Source organism: Sciurus carolinensis, chromosome 2 (assembly GCF_902686445.1).
Source record: "Sciurus carolinensis chromosome 2, mSciCar1.2, whole genome shotgun sequence".
Classification (NCBI taxonomy): Eukaryota; Metazoa; Chordata; class Mammalia; order Rodentia; family Sciuridae; genus Sciurus; species Sciurus carolinensis.
This window is the reverse complement of record NC_062214.1, coordinates 27,439,608-27,455,414: the sequence shown is the minus strand read 5'-3', so window position 1 is coordinate 27,455,414 and position 15,807 is coordinate 27,439,608. Positions and strand designations below refer to the sequence as shown.

General features: G+C 56.1%; 1 protein-coding gene across 3 annotated transcripts in view; it reads right to left on the bottom strand.

Annotated features, from left to right (window-relative positions):
* Positions 1-732: 732 nt before the first annotated feature.
* LOC124976058 (tyrosine-protein phosphatase non-receptor type substrate 1-like) overlaps positions 733-15,807 on the bottom strand; it is a 41,708-nt gene continuing 26,633 nt past the window's right edge. For 2 of the 3 annotated variants that reach the window (XM_047538679.1, XM_047538681.1), the window contains exons 6-9: positions 14,390-14,497; positions 11,693-11,717; positions 5,888-5,939; positions 733-3,282 (exon numbers count right to left, since the gene is read on the bottom strand). In XM_047538679.1, the coding sequence (XP_047394635.1) occupies positions 3,019-3,282; positions 5,888-5,939; positions 11,693-11,717; positions 14,390-14,497 (449 nt within the window). In that variant the 3' untranslated portion in view covers positions 733-3,018. The remainder of the gene's footprint in view (positions 3,283-5,887; positions 5,940-11,692; positions 11,718-14,389; positions 14,498-15,807) is intronic. The other variant, XM_047538680.1, reaches the window with a different exon arrangement.

The window sequence follows — 15,807 nt, the reverse complement described above, 5'->3', positions numbered from 1 at the left end:
TAGCTTTGTGACCTTATCTAAATGACATCACCTCTCTGTGCCTTGTTTATAATCTGGGGCAATAACAGCCCTAACCTCACAGAGTTACCAGATTTAAAAGGTCTTCGGGCAGTGCTGGCACATAGTAGGCGCTGAGGAGTAGTGATACCATATTAATGCATTAGCCTTATTACACAATTATCATTACTAGTATTAATACCTAAGGGAGGGAGGACAGTCACTTTTCTTGAGCACCTACTATACACTGGTGCTTGCCAGGAGGAGAAGACCCAGGGAGGTGAGCTGCTCACCTACGGTCCCACAGGTGTGGAGGGGCCGCCGGCCCCACTGTGCAGGGGTGAGGCTGAACACTTAGTGAGAGCCCACCATGGGCCACTTATGGGGCTCAGCACCTGCTACCTCTCTTAATTCCCCCAGGCACCCTACAGGGGGTTTCATTATCCCTGTTGTGCAGATGAGGGGCGCATGTCTCAAGGAAGAGGGATGTTCAGACCCCCACGGCTATGAAGCAGCAGAGCCAGGAGTCAAGCCCACTGGCCTGTTGATCTCTATCATCCTCCACTGACTCCTTCGGAGGCAGGGCAAGCAGTTCCATGTCTACAACACCTGCAGAGAGGAGCAAGCACTGCAGAGGTCTCCAAGCCCTGCCTGGGCCACATCTGACCCTCTCTGGGCTCCTGGGGACAGGCGGACGATAGCCCCAAAGACAAGGACACACAGTACCCAAAGTCGTCATTGTTACCCAGAAATCTTTATTACAAAAATATTTTGCAAGCCAAAAAGTTTAAGTTGCAACTATATACAAAATGGGGCCTGTTTCCTTCCCAACAGTCTGAAAATAAACTCCTGAAACCACACTCCTTCCGCAGGTTTATTTCAACCTCTTCCTCTTCCTGGGGTTCCATACACAAGGTATGGGGACTCTCCAGGCTGCCCGGCTGGAGCTAAACGATAGTCTTCCTTGGCCTCATTCCCTACTTCCCCCTCCCAAAATTAAAGTAAAACAGAATTTAAATGGCACCAAGAAAACATTCTTTTAAAAATCCTGTGTGTCTGTGAGCACGTGTGCACACGTGTGCTGCCTCTGGGCTGAGCAGAGGGAGATGACCAGCCAACCCTTTAGAATTGGGAAACGGCCAGAGCAGGCGACGGGGCCACTGTGGCTCCCAGATGTGACAGAGGAAACGGCTTGGTCAGGCCAAGGCTGCCCTCATGGCCCACTGGCTCAGAGAACTTCCAGATGCCAAAGTGTAAAACACCAAGCCCCCGGCCCCGGAGCACGGGGTCTGTGCCAGCTCCTGGGTCTCACCTGTCTGTCGTACCTGCAGAAATGGGCAGGCTGGCTCAGCTTCTGCTCAGACAGCCAGGAGTCCCTTGGGGATCCCACGGCCCGGGGATCAGGGACATTCGCTTCTCAAGTCGACAAGTTATATGTGAAGACTGAATGAGCAGGTGTAACATGCTTGTCCTGGACCCAGCCAGGTCCTCGGACCCAAGAGGAAGGGTGGCGATCAAAGGGTCGCTAGGTCACAGCCTCTGCCCAACCTCCTGAGCCAGAGTGCTGGGGGGCTGGAGGTGGGGAATCTGCACTGGCTCAGAGCTCAGCTCCCTGGCCGTGACCAGGATCTATTCCAGTCTGATCCCAATGGCGTTCGTGAGCAGAAATGGAAGATTCCTCCTGTAGGGGTGAGCTCTGACATATGGAATGGGGTGGGGGCGACGGCTAAGGGGGTGAGGCAAACAGCCTGGCTCCATGTCCCCCAGTCCCCCGGCATGTCCCTAAAGTGCTTATGAGAGATGGTGGGGAGGGGTGTCACCGGCCCTCTTCCCACTCTATGGAAGAGCAGACTGAGGCATCGGGTCTCGACAGGACCGCAGGCTGGAGCAGCTCTGGGCAGGTCTGCACTTACCACAGTGGGGCCGCGGAGGGAGCAGTCCCCGCTGCATGGCCCGGCTGAGGACTCGGTCAAGTGAGTCCCAGAGAGAAGGCTACGTGTCTCCACGGAGCAGCGGCAGGGATGGATCCTTCTTCCAGGTCCTCAGGACGCTGGGACTTGGAGGCATTCAGTTTCTGCTGTAAGAAAATCCCTCCAGGACAACAAAGTGTTAAACCTCAGACTTCACAAGACCCAACCATGAACTTCAACACGTGACAAAGAGCCAAGATAACATTGCTGTTGTTTTAAGAAAAGAAAAAAACAAAAAGCAAAACAAAAACAAAAAAACCGAAACGAAACACCACAGATCAAGTTTTCTAACACCTCGGCTTCAAGATCGCACGGTTCACATTTCTCAATAATTTACAGGCGTCCCCAGAGCGATGCTGCTGAGTTAGTGCTGGCTGGAGGAAGCAAGCTGGGGCTGCGGAGGAGAGGCGGCCACGCCCAGTGCCCGGCGGGCTGGCAGAAGCTCCAGGAGTGGCAGAGAGGCCCGAGAAAGGGGAGAGGGTCCCCTCCTCCCCTGGGGCTTGTGGCACGTCAACCCAGAGAGGGGGAGCCCAGGACTGTCGGCAGCAACCTCCTCAAGTCTCAGGACTCAGGTCTCGGCTTTGTAGGTTTCCAGCTTTTCCACAGAGGGGGCCGTTTGATCTACAGGGAGAAAATTTCCCAGAAGCCCCCGTTGGGTGGAGGTGGTAAGAGGAGGTGGGGGGTCTGGTCCTCCTCATCCTGGAAGAGCAGGATCTGGAGCAACAAGGAGGCAGCCAGGGTCTCTAAGACCACGACCCAGACCCCTGCATGATGGTCAGAGGCACGGCAGTTCTTGGACCCCAGTGGTGCTGGCTGGTTCCCCAGCCGGTGCGGCAACATCAGTCTCCAGACGGGGTGCAGGGTGTGGGGGCGTGGCTGCCCTGGGAGTGCCCCACAGCCAGGGGCTGGGCAGACGGGAGCCACCTTCACTCCTGGTCCCGGGGTCTGCGCCACCCAGCCGTCCGGGGCCTGGAGTGGCTGTCCACACGGACACTCCATGTGGGACAAGAAAGCTCGTGGGGACAGGCCCCTGGAGCCCAGCGCAGCCCGTTCACTTCCTCTGGACCTGGACGCTGGCGTACTCCGAGAAGGATGGCTCGGGCTTGGGGGCTGGCTGCTTGGGGGCCCTGCTGAGGTGCACCATGTCCAGGTCGGCGTAGGTGAGGGTGTCCTCTGGCCTGGGTGGCGGGCCAGTCTGAATGCTGGCGTACTCCGTGTGGTTATTGGGCTCGGCCGCCCGGGGCGCGGCCTTCTTCTCCTTGGGCAGATTCAGGTCTGCATACGTGATGTCATTGATGTCGTTTGTGTCCTGGATCTAAAAGGGACAGAGAGAGGCCATTCTGAAGCGTCCAGCCTGCTCAACAAGCAACTGGCAACTGGCACGGTCCCCTCGCAGCCCTTCCTCAGTGACTCCCTCCTCCCAACTGTGGCTTTGCCTGTCGCTCCCAGCATCTGTCCCTTTGCCTGGGATGCCACCCCTCCTTTCCTTTGTAAGGAATCCACCAGGTACACTTCAGCTCAAGCATGGCTCTGTCCTAAGATGCGTCTCTGCCCTCCAAGCCCCGGGCTGGGCCTCTCCTTCTCTGGCTCCTCACACCATGCTTCCCCGTCACAGTACCCACTGCCAAGGGCAGGACAGTTTGGGGTCAGAATAGATGTGATTTCCCAGTGGGAGGGGGCACTCATATTCATTTATGGGTTTATTCAACCAATGTTCATTGGACATTGGTTGATGTGGGCACCAAGGCTGGCACAGAAGCCCAATTCATGTTGAAGGCATGAGTGCATGGACGGATGGGTGGATGGATGGGTGGGTAGATAGACGGATGGATGGATAGATGGACGAATGGATGGATGGACAGATAGATGAATGAGTGGGTGGATGGATGGATGGATGGACAGATAGATGAATGGGTGGGTGGGTGGATGAATGGATGGGTGGATGGATGGATGAATAGATGGGTGGATGATGGATGAATGTTTGGATGAATGGATGGATGGACAAATGGATGGATGGGTGGATGGGTGGGTGGATGGATGAGTAGATGGATGGATGGATGGATGGATGGATGTGGATGGATGGATGGGTGGATGGAAGGATGGATGTCTGGATGAATGGAAGGATGGACAGATAGATGGATGGATGGGTGGATGGGTGGGTATATGGATGTATGGGTAGATGGATGGATAGATGGATGGATGGGTGGGTAGATGGATGGATGGATTAATAAATGTATGTATGCATGTACGTATGAAAGGAAAGATGGTTGAGTAGATTAACGGATGCATGAATGGGTGCACGAATGGGTAGGTGGAAGGATAGAGGGAAGGAGGAATGAGTGAACGAATGGCAAAGATTTCACTCTCACTCTTGGCAAAGCCAAAGCCTGAGAGACAGACCAGCAGCTGTGAGGGAATGAGATCACCAGTGTGGGGATATAAAGGTTCTGGGGTCAGAAGGCCTGGGTCTGAGTCCTGGTTCTGCCCTCTCAAGTTAAGCAACTTTGGGCAGATCCTTCAGTCTCTCTGGGCCTCAGTTTCCCCGTCTGTAAAGTACGGATGATGATAGCATTTGTCGCCAGGGCTGCTGTGGGGATCGAGGGGAAGCAGCCAGGCAAGCGGCAGAAGTGAGCCTGGCACACGTGAGCGCTTACTGTCAACACCTCAGCCTCAGCCACCGGCAAGCCAGCACCCCCCACGCCCACCTCGTCACGGTCACTGTGGACTAGACCCTGCTCGCCCCACACTCAGCAGCTGCTGATCTCAATCCTCAGGCTTCTGGACACCACCTGATCACACGTCCCCTCCCCAAGGCCTCACCCAGCCCTGCTCAGGAAGAATCATCGCTTCCATTTTACAGGTGTAGAAACCAAAACCTAAGCAGGTCTGATGATGTGGCAGAGTCACCCAGCTGGGCGAGTCTGCTGGCACTTGGGTTGGGGCCTTCCCTCACCAGGGCTCCTCCGTCCTGAGCCCCGCAGGTGCTCCCAGCTGCTGTCTGCAAAACCCACGGCAACAGAGTCCCTCCCCAGCAAGAGCTGGTGCCCAGCCTCAGGGGCCCAAGGCTCAGGCCTGCCAGCTCCAGACAGGGTGGTCACTGCCCCTGCTCAGGGCCCAGGGCCTGGCACTAGGCAGGCACTCATTAAGTGTCTGAGCGTGAATTTCTATTGGTTTCCAAGACCAATTCTTCTCATCATCGTCCTTTCCCCAGGAGGTTCCAGAGAGAAGTCCAGACTGGGGAGAAGACCACGCCTGGACATTGTTTGGTACTTTCTTTCTAGTTCCCACCCAATCTCCTGCCTAGGGCTGCTCAGGAGGGCATGGGGAGGTGATCGGCCTCCACCAGCCTGACTCCATCAACCGATTACGTCAAAAATGACGCCAACTGCCTATGACTGTCAAGGACAGCTGGTGCTCCTTCACCGGGCTCGGAGCGGGCCCCTGTCTCATTACCAGGTGCTAAGGGTCCCTTTGCCTTCCAGGTCTGACCGTGTCAGCTGGAACAAAGCAGGTCTCAGTTTCCCAGAAACAGGTCAACCACGTTGCCTATGAAGTCTCCTTAGCAATGTTGAGGAAGCATGGGACGTCATGGGACGTCATGGGACGGTGCCCTCAGGAGGTAATTCATGATAAAGGGGTTTTCCCTCAGCAAAAGCTAGAGGCTGTTGGGGCCAGCACATGGGCCACACAGTCACATGGTGACTGGCACCCCTCTAGAGTGGTACCCTGGGAAGGCCACATCAGAGTCTCCTGGCTGGAGCACAGGGGAGGAATCTGCAGAGGACCTGGGGAAATCAGGAATGCCAGACTCTCTCCTCCCGCCTCCCTCCCGGGAGGACAGTCTTAATTTAGAACCGGATCTGCAACTTAGGCTGATGCAAGGAAATCACACCCTGAGTTTCCCAGGAAGGGTGGCTCACCAAGGACTGTACCTGGGTTATATCTCTGGCGTTCTTCTCGGGCTCATGCAACCTAAAATGGAAAGAGATGCACAGATAAAAATACCCGCACTATCTCAAGTGCTTATGCAAATCGATAAGAATAACATTTAAGTTCCACTTCCTATATGGGGAGAGGACATGGATGAATGAGTCACCACAGAAATACAACTGCTTATCAAATGTTTGGACAAGGGTCCCATCTCACTAACAAGGACGTTTAAACAATGTGCTGTCGTTTTGTTTTCTTTTTTTTAGATCTCTGTTGGCAGGGATCTCTAAAAAATGATTAATACTCAGAAGATACACCGGGGAAGGAAGGAACAGGCTTTACAGGCTGCTGGTGGGGGAGGCGAGGTAGGACCGAGCCAGGCAGCCCGTGGGAAGAGCTTGGACCCGATTTTCTCTTTTGACTTTTGGGGGGAAATTCAACATACAAAATAACTTTCTATTCCGTGGGTCCCAGGCAGGGTCCTGGAGACCGGTTTAGGAAATTAGGATGAACCTGTACATTAAGGTTTAAAAGGTTTACGGGAAGGCACTTTTTTAAAGTTACAAACGATTACGTAAGCGATCACCCGGAAAGGCCAATCTGGGTGGCACAATCTCGGGGAGGGAACGCTCCAGGGAGGGCAGATGCCAACAGCAGGGGCCTTGGGGGGCGGGGGCAGTCTTCTTCGCTTTGGTTTCCGGGATTTAATATCAATGGATTACGATGGAACGAAAGAGAAAGACCAAGTTGTCTTGGTTCATCAAAAGTACTGTCCGGGCGCTTGGCTGTGTCACTGGAGGGCGCGGCTGGGCTCGGCTCACGGGGTCATGGTCAAGGTCATGCACCCCCGGAGCCGCTGCTCGGCAGGAGTCCCACGAGTTCTCAGGCTGGCGACTCGGGTGTCAGATAGTGAGCAGCGGCGCTTGGCAGAGGGGTTATGAACGGAGCTGGCACGGGCGCTTGGCTCAGAAGGCAGCTCTGGGGCATGACGCGTCCCACGTGCCACAGCAACAGCCCTCCAGGATTGGGGACACGTCTGGCGGGGGAGACCATGCAGATCTGCGCCCACCCCGCTGTTTGCAGCCCTTCTGCAGCTCCCCGCTGCCTGCCTGGTTCAAGTCCAACTCATCGCCCTGCTCAGAAGTCCCAGCAGCCTGGCTGCGACTCCGGGCTCATCCCCTCCCCCAGCCCTCCCCCGCACTCACGTACTCGCGGATCCACCCACCAAGTAGTTCACGCCGGCTACTTGGTGCTTTGCGTTTTATGCTTCAACAATAGCCTTGAATGACCCCGCTTTTTCTCTTGGTTCACTTTGAGACTTAACTATGGTGTCACCTCCTTGGGAGGCTTTGCTGACGGGCTGTCCTCTGTGGTAATCTCTAACCTTCTTTCCTATTTTCCTCTCTGCTTTATGTTGCCTTGTCATGCTGTCTCACTATATGGGCACAGGTGCCCAACGAGTGACTTGGAGTGAATGCCGGTCAGACTGCCCCAGGGCCTTTGCACGCACAGTCCTCCTGCCTCTTCATCTGCCTCACTCCAACTCTTCCCTCAAATCCTATATTAAACAGTCTTTTCAGGGGGAATCTTCACTGAACTCCTCAAATTCCATTTCAAAGCCTTGAGCTCCTTTCTTTCACAGCAGTATGTTAGACTGTAACCAATTATCCAGTTTCTTCTGGTCTTTCTATCTCAGTGAATGGCACTACTCATCCTGAGTCAGGCTGAAGTGGGAATTATCCTTGATTTTCTTCTCTTTCTCTAAAGAAGGAGAGATTGCAGCCTAATCCCCACAACGCTGGCTGACTCCATTAAAAAAAAAAAAAAAAATATATATATATATATATATATTGTATATATATATACACATACAAATTCCAGTCACTGCCATCTCCCTCTTCTAGCTCTCTAGATTTCTAAAAAGCCTCCTCTCTGGCCTCCCTGCCTCCGTTCTCCACATTTTTTTTTTTTTTTCGTACTGGGGATTGAACCCAGGGATATTCAACCACCTCCCCAACCCTTTTTATTTTTTATTTCGAGACAGGTTCTTGCAAAGTTGCCGAAGCTGACCTTACACTTGTGATCTCAGCTCCCCAGGCTCTGGGATGGCAGGCACGAGCCACTGCGCCCAGCATTCTCCACAGTTAAAATGCAGAAAAGATTCTCTCTGCGCTGAGCACTTACCCGCCTCACCACACGGTGCAATCCATCCCTGCATCCGTCCGGACAGGCGCTGGGTGGCCTGCCCTGGCTGACCGCCGTGGGCTTCCCTCTCTCCCGCCCTCACCCCTCTGGCCTCGGCGCCTTGGACTGGCTCCCTTCCCTTATCTCATCAGTCCCTGCAGACATCATTAGGCCTCCAGCTTGTCTGTAAGCTGCCTCCCCAGGGGAGCCGAGCTCCAGGTGGGAGGGACGAGGCTTGTCTGCTCACCCTGGAAGCTGCAGCCTGGTCCCTGAGTGAGTGAATGAGTGCTCTCCCACTGGACCCTCGTGCCACGGGCCCAGATTAGTCCCTTTTCTGCTTCCCTTCCAGCTCAGGCCTCCGGCACCCAGCAGGGCCCGATCCAGATGAATAAACGAAAGAATCAGAAAAGCCCTAACTATCCTAAGAATGAACGCGGCAGATGTCTGACAGGTGACCCCATGGCCAACTGAACGAACCCCGGTGCCAATTGAGGGAGCAGAGACTTTCCCGGTGTCTGAGCCGGGAAGACGGCAGGCAGCCCTCTGCCTGTGTGTTCCCAGCCCAGGGGTTAGAGCCGGCCGGTCGCTCCCCAGCTGCAGGCCGAGGGGCCCTCTGAGCTGGGGGGGCACCTCCCCTGGCACTGGTGCCGTCTCCCGCGCCAGCTCCTCTGGAAAGAGACTGATCCCAGTCGGCCAGAGCCCAGCAGCCTCGGCCGGGAAGCGCCGCTACCGCTCAGGAGCTGTGGCTCCGCTTTAGAGATGGAGCTCGGTAGGCTCTGGCTGGAAGAGTAAGGAACAGGCGGAAAACGCCCGGCTTCTCTTGGGGAAGGAGAACCAGGTAGTGGGAGGCAGCGCAGCCGGGAGGAAGGGCGCCCGACGAGGCTGGAGTCTTGGGTCCCGCAAGTCTGAGTGGCAGGACCTGGGGAATGTCATGGGACCTCTCTGCACCTCAACCATATGACGAGGACAGTAGTAACCTTCTAGAACGGGGTTCTCAAAGTATGGCTCCAGAACAGCACTGGCTAGAGAGGAATCCTGACTCAGAGACTCGGGGTGCCGTCTGCCTGCACAGGCCTCCCCAGGATTCCGCCACACTCCCGCCTGGGAACCCGTGTCCTGTGACAGGAATAGGAACAAAGCACAAGGCTTTGCAGAAACGAAAGTCACCAAATGGGAGCAGGTATAGAAAGGGACAGATCGGCGCACAGGATGCAGTAAATGCTCAGTTAACGGTAGCCCTGACGGCTGCTGTCACTGCTGTGGACACGCTTACGGCTCTTTGCTTCCAGAATGTCCTGTGTAACTGGGAAGGTGAGACGAGTAGAAAGGAAAGTCAAGGGCAGGACAAAACAGGAGAGAGGTGCCTCCCGTGGGGAGCAGGACTTCCGGCTTCTGTGAAGGACCAGCCTGGGGCAGTGGAGGGTCGGGACGGTGCTCCTTCACTCACTGAGCCCACCTCCGCTGGACACAGGTCCCCTTCCAGGAAGCCCCCAAGCCTGCAGGAGGGCACCTCTGGCTGAGCTCAGCAGGAAGGGCGGGAGGTGACCAGGTGAAGGCAGGGTGCCCCCTCTGGCTACTCCAGGAGGTGTGGTTTGCAGCGCCCAGAGGGGCCCCTGCCCCAGTGCTGTGGAGACCCTGGCAGGACATGTGGGCGTCCACCCAGGAGAGGCCAGTGCACAGGGTTAGGAGGACAGCGAGGTGCCCGTGTGGCAGGAAGGGAGCGACCTGGCTCAGCCGTTCAGCATGAGGCCCGGTGGGGAGGACAGAAGCGAAACTGTTCACGCCAGCCGGGGCGGGCCATGAGGGCCTCCGGACTTCATCTTGGGGGCCCTAGGGAGTCACTAAAGGCCTCTCAGCAGAGGGGAGATGAGTCTGGCCCCTGGAAGGCGTGTGCCAGGTGTGGGGAGGTGACAGGCAACCGGACAGTATTCCCTGGGATGTCAGGAGGGTGCTGCCTGTTTGGGGGAGGAGGCTGGGAGGCTGGGCAGGCTCAGCCTGGGCCACGCCCATGGAGGCCAGAGCAGGAGGCACGGCTTTATCTCAGGGGCCCTAGGACTTTCCATTCTGGGCAGGAGAATGGCACAAGGTGCTTCCCAATGCCCCTGTGGATGGGTGAGAAGTTCCTACTATGTGCAACCACAGAGCCCAGTAGTTCCTTTATCACCATACTCATCATCTGCAACCCCCCAGCTCAGGACACAGCACCGCACTGCCCCAACCTTGGCGTTGTCCTTGATTCTACGTCTCATCCATCAGAAAGTCTCTTGATCTCCCTTCAAACTAAGTCCAGAATCTGACCATTTCTCAGCCCATCCACCACCCAGGTCCCGGCCACCAACATCGGCTTGGACCACAGCAGTAGCCTCCTCGCCAGCTCCTCTGCCTCCATCCCCACCTCAACAGCCAGGTTTCCACATGTGGTCAGGCTGATGCTTTTAAAACAAAAGTCAGACCACATCCTTCCTAGGGCTCACTCTCCCACTGGGAGTAAAACCCTTCTAGAAGCCAAAGGCTCTGCAATTCTGAAATCCAGAAAGCTCTAAAAATAGGGAAGTTTCGCACAATCCATTTGGCAGCAAAACCTGACCTGAAACAATAAGAATCTGTTTACAGTTTATTTCTCATGTTCAGTGTAGATGTCTACCTGCTTTCGCACACGGACATCCCCAAGGGAGACTACGGAATGCTGTCCCTACTCTGCTGGAGATGATTACCAGGGCCTTCTCGGATGCTGGAATAGTCTTTCAACCACAGTCTGCAGCGCATCTGCTAAGACGGAAGACCAGCCTCCCTGACCTCATCTCCTGCCTCCCCTCCTTCCCTCTGCCCCAGCCAAATGGGGCGTCCTCCGCCACATCCCTCCCCAGTGCCTTGGCCCTGGCTGCTCTCCTGTGCAGCCCACTGATCTGTCTTAGCTCCCAGCTGCAGGTCTCTGCTCACATGCCCTCTTCAGAGGTCGCCCCTCTGCCTAGGACAGCCCCCCCACCAGGAACCTCCACCCGCTTGGCTCTATTGGAGTTGTCACCACCTGTTAGAATATTCTGGATCATTTCACTTGCATGCTTGTTGGCTGCGTCCCTTGCCAAGTCTGAGGCCCATGAAGGTCAGGGCTCCTTCTCGCTCAGCACAGCAAAGCTACACATGCCAGAGATTTGGCAACAAGTCCCCGCAAATGTCAATCCACAAACTAACGTTCCCTCTGCGAGGCCAGGTCAGCACCTGAGCCCCTGACGGGAGTCCATCCTCCCACCTTGGCGTGGCCCCGGCCAGGGTACTCAACACATCTTCACACAACGAAGGAGAAGGCAGGAAGAGGACTCGAGTCTGGGGAGCGAGGCCAGCAGTGTGTGACACGGAGGGGCTTGGGGTTTCTCTCACTCTACCTGGGATTGGATCGGGGCCTCACCCTCTGGGACAGCAGGTAAGAAGTCAGTGCCACTGTGCACAAAAACCCGGCATTTGAGACAAGAATTAAACGCAGACCCGGAGCAATCAGGTTACAAAAGAGTGGAAATGCACGTGAGGCGGCCCGGGCGGGGATGCACCATGGTTTGGGGGCTGTGAAGTCACCCAGGAAGAACTGCAAGTGTCCGGGTCCAGGAGGCACTTACCTTGTGGAAGAAGTGGAGCCCTTGGCTGAAAGAGAAGAGAAGCAAAAGCCAGTGAGTCAGCTGGAAACGCCACTTCTCCAGCAACATGTCTTTCTTTCGTTTTTTAGCACAGGTTTGCTCCAGCAATGTGGGGGGTAATTATCTGAATCATACCCTGAGAACCACACGAAGTCCCCATGCCCACCTCCCCGGCAGGTGGTCCAGCACCTTCCTCGAAGCCCACGAGGTCTAAGCTAGGCCTTCCTGGCTTCCCACTTCCGGGAGAGGCCATCTGCCTTCCCTCTGTGGGCTTCATCTCCATGCAAGTCAGAATCTCAGTGGAACCCTCCAGCGAGCCAGGTCCCAGGGAGTCCTGGAGAACAGTTGGGGAGCAGGTGTGAAGCCTGCTGTGTGACCCCAGGTGGGTCACCTTCCCTCTCTGAGCTTCTAAAACTCACAAGGTTGGGCCCTGCATCCATTTATTTACATATCACTACTTTCCAAGAAAGAGAGCGTCCGTCTGGTTCAGAGGTTTTAAGCCTGTGATATGGGGCATCCCACAGAGAAGCCTCGGGGGCTGAGCAGCCATTCGACTCCCATTTTGCTGTAAAATTGTAATTAAAAAGCAACGTGCGCACTCGAATGTGCTCTGTGCTGCACTTTAACAGGCTGGAGGTCGCCACGGGCAGGAATTCCCGCTGCCGGGTTCCCCAGGCTTGGTGCCTGGCGGGGGCCGGACGGTTCAGGCAGCCGGCATGGGGGAGGGGGCTCGGCAGCTAAGGTCTGAATGGAGGTCTGAGGGTCAAGTGCTGGGACCTGTCTCTGAGAATCTAGTGACCACCTGCCAATCACCCTCACTATCCACCCCACAGACTGGGTGACTTCCAGGCTCACGCAGCTGGCCAGCGGTGGAGCTGAAATGGGGACATTTCACCGTGGGTACTGAGGTGGAGGAGGGGTAGACCCCTCCAGGACCCAAGCGGGGAGGAGGGCCATCTCCTTGGGGTGCAAGGAGGCAGCGTGCAGCGTGGACCCTAATGTGGTCCCTGCCTTTGAATCCTGGCCCCTCCTGCCGGCTATGGGGACCTGAGCAAGCTTTCTCACTTGTCCATGCCTCAGTTTCCTCATCTGTAAGATGGGTTGGCAAAATCTGCGCTGAGGCCTGTGGTGGGGATTGACTGTGTTACTGCACACAAAGCCCCCAAAGAGTGTGGGGCACATGGGAGTGGCCCAGTGGGTGCGGTGGTCCCTGTGGCCCGTGTCCGAGAGCTGGGCTCTGTATAAAGACCCACCACTCAGGAGCCGAGTGGCTTCCTCGGTGTCCACAGCCCTTTGGATCCCAATTCTCCTCTGCAACAAGGACCCGCTGATCCCACCCCATAGACACGAGCTCATGTGAGCCAGGAGCCCTGCAAGACGTCAGGCACAGTCTCGGAAAGGGCGGCTGGGATTTCGCTGACGGCCACCACGAATGCTCTGTCACCCTCGGGGAACTAGGGTAGAGCTCCCCAGGAACTGAAGGGAAACCCCCATGGGGCAGGTACCACGGGCCCCTGCACCCCCGGAGAGGCAGGACCCGACTCTGGCCCTCCGGACGGGAGCATGGGGCTCGGCCTCTGGCTCAGGTGGACTCCAGCCAGCCCAGGAGGGGTGTGAGACTGACTCACACACAGCACACCTGTCCTGGCTCAGCCAGGCGCCCGCCACAGGAGGGCAGCTGGGGACAGCGCCTGTCACTCTGCAGCCTGTGGCTCATGGTGGGTCACAACCAGTCACTTTAAACAGAAGAGAACAGAATATGACCAAAAAGAAAATACCAGAGTTTCAATTTTATCTAAAGGGGTGTGTTGGGTGGAGATGTGAAATGTTATTTCTGTCGCTTGCAGTAAAAATGGTTTCGGAAATACCAGCTTAGAACTGCCTCCTCTGAGCCTGGCTGAGGAAATGTGCGCTGGGGTCCCAAGAACATGCCAGACCCAGCATCTCCCAGGAGTTGACTCGGGCCTTAGATCTGTCCTCCAAGGCAGGCGCTGCAAGAGCCATTTTATAGATGCGGAAACTGAGGCGCATGGAGGCAGAAGGATTGTTTATAGAGTACAAAATGCTGCGATCAGGGGCCCTGGTTGGCCGGACTTCAAAGTCAGAGGCCTGCCCCAGCCCCAGCCTCACTCCCCAGGGCCATCGGGAGAGGGGCTTTCTAAGAGGGTGCTCACGTTTCCGGGCTCCTGTGATACCGACTGCGGGGGCTCCTACTTGGGAGCGCTGTGTCCCCGCTGCCTATAGATCCCTCCCCTGACCTTGGAGGTGGCGACAGTACTAACCCCACTCCCTTCCTGCTGCCTGGCACTGGGCATGGAACCCGGGTGCATAAGAGGGAGGAGGAAGTCTGACGGGAGCTCCTAGGAAACACGGTTTCCTCCCTGAGACTGGCAGGAGGAGGCCCCAAGTCCCCTCTTGCCACCCTGACAGCAATTTGCTTCCTGCCTCAGAAGTGGTCCTGGGAGGAATGAGACCTGGGGCAATGACAGCCCTTTTGCCACCACGAGGGGAAGGCCACAGAGTGACCCTCCCAGACTCCAAGAGTGGGGAGCAGCAGCTGCAGCAGCCTTGGCAAGGCTACCTCTGGACTTCTTGTCACCCATGCCCAGAGCACCTAATGTCCTGGGAAGGATAAGCCTAACGGCAAATTCTGAGGGAGGCAGAGGGGAAACCGCCTACCTTTCTTCTGTTTGATTCGGAGGAGGTAGAGGGTGGCCATCAGCAGGACCACCAGCAGGGCACACACCACGCCCACCACGATGAACACGTTCCAATTGCTGGTGTTGCCTGAGGACCACACAGAGGACAGGCTTCACTTATGCGGAAGGAAAACACAGGGAAACCAAAACCCACTGCCCCTTTCCTAACTAGGCGGACATCGCCAACAGAACACCTGGCCGGGCCTGCGAATCGTCTGAGTCACACGGACATGTGACGCCCAGGGGTCTGCGGTGGCTCCTGAGCAGTATAAACACGGTGCTGAGGGCCGGGGTTGGGGGGGTGCTCCTGACGGCCACAGCCACGGCCACCGAGGAAGCCCAGCTGCAGGATGTGGGTGGCGATCTCACTCCCAAGGAACAGAAACACGTTCTTTCTCATCTGGAGTGAGACCACAGAGGAGCCACAGGTCCCTCTGAAACTGTGAGTTGGCAGCTGGCTGCAGCAGGCGGCCGGGAGGAGGGACAGTAAGGGGTGGCTGGTGTGCCCGCTGGCTGCGGGACTCTGCAGAGCTGTTGGGAGCTGACCAGCCATCTGTGCCTGGGCCCTGGGCCTCACAGCCTAGGAGCTTTGAATCAGGACCCCCAGGTTAGAAAGAGAGGCGGAGGGGCCCTAGGCACAGGTAGAAGGTCCAGGACTCCACGCCACAGACATGTGGGTTCAAATCAATGCCCCTAACTAATGACACTTGGGCGGGTCAGTTGAACCTCTTCCCCACACCAACGTCTTCTTCTGTCATCGAGGATGATGATGATAGACTCTGCCTCATTGGATGGCTCTGAGAATTACCCAACAAGCCGACTGCTCAACCAATTCTTCCAAACTGTCTCAAAGAATTTATTGAGTGCCTATTATGTGACCCGAAGCTACAATGCTGAATAAAACAGTCACCGTCCCTACCAGCAGAGGTTCAGAGCTGAGGGATCATGAAGCTCAACTCCTTCAACACGGCCCTGACCAAGGCAGAGGCTCAGAGAGAGGCACTGACTTGCGCAAGGCCACACAGAAAGCCTGTGACAGAACCAGAGTGGAAATCCACACACCCTACCTCACGGTGCACAATCCTATGAGAACCAGGCCTCAGTGAAGTCAGAGAGACACCACGACACAGCACCCAGGTTTCCTGGAGCCGCCCTGAAGTGGCCTCTGTTCTAATCCGTCCAGAGGTTCTCTATGTACAAACCATCAGCCACCGTGATGACAGGTCATCTTTCCACAGTGGCACCAAGAGGACAACAGGATGCTGCTATTTTCAAGAAGCGATTCGCAACACACTGGCAGATTGTGTGGGGGAGGTGCCCAGTGCCATCTTGGGAAAGTGGATGCATTACCTTCACCCAGATGAGCATGCCCTTGACCCAGAAAAGCTCCTTCAGGAG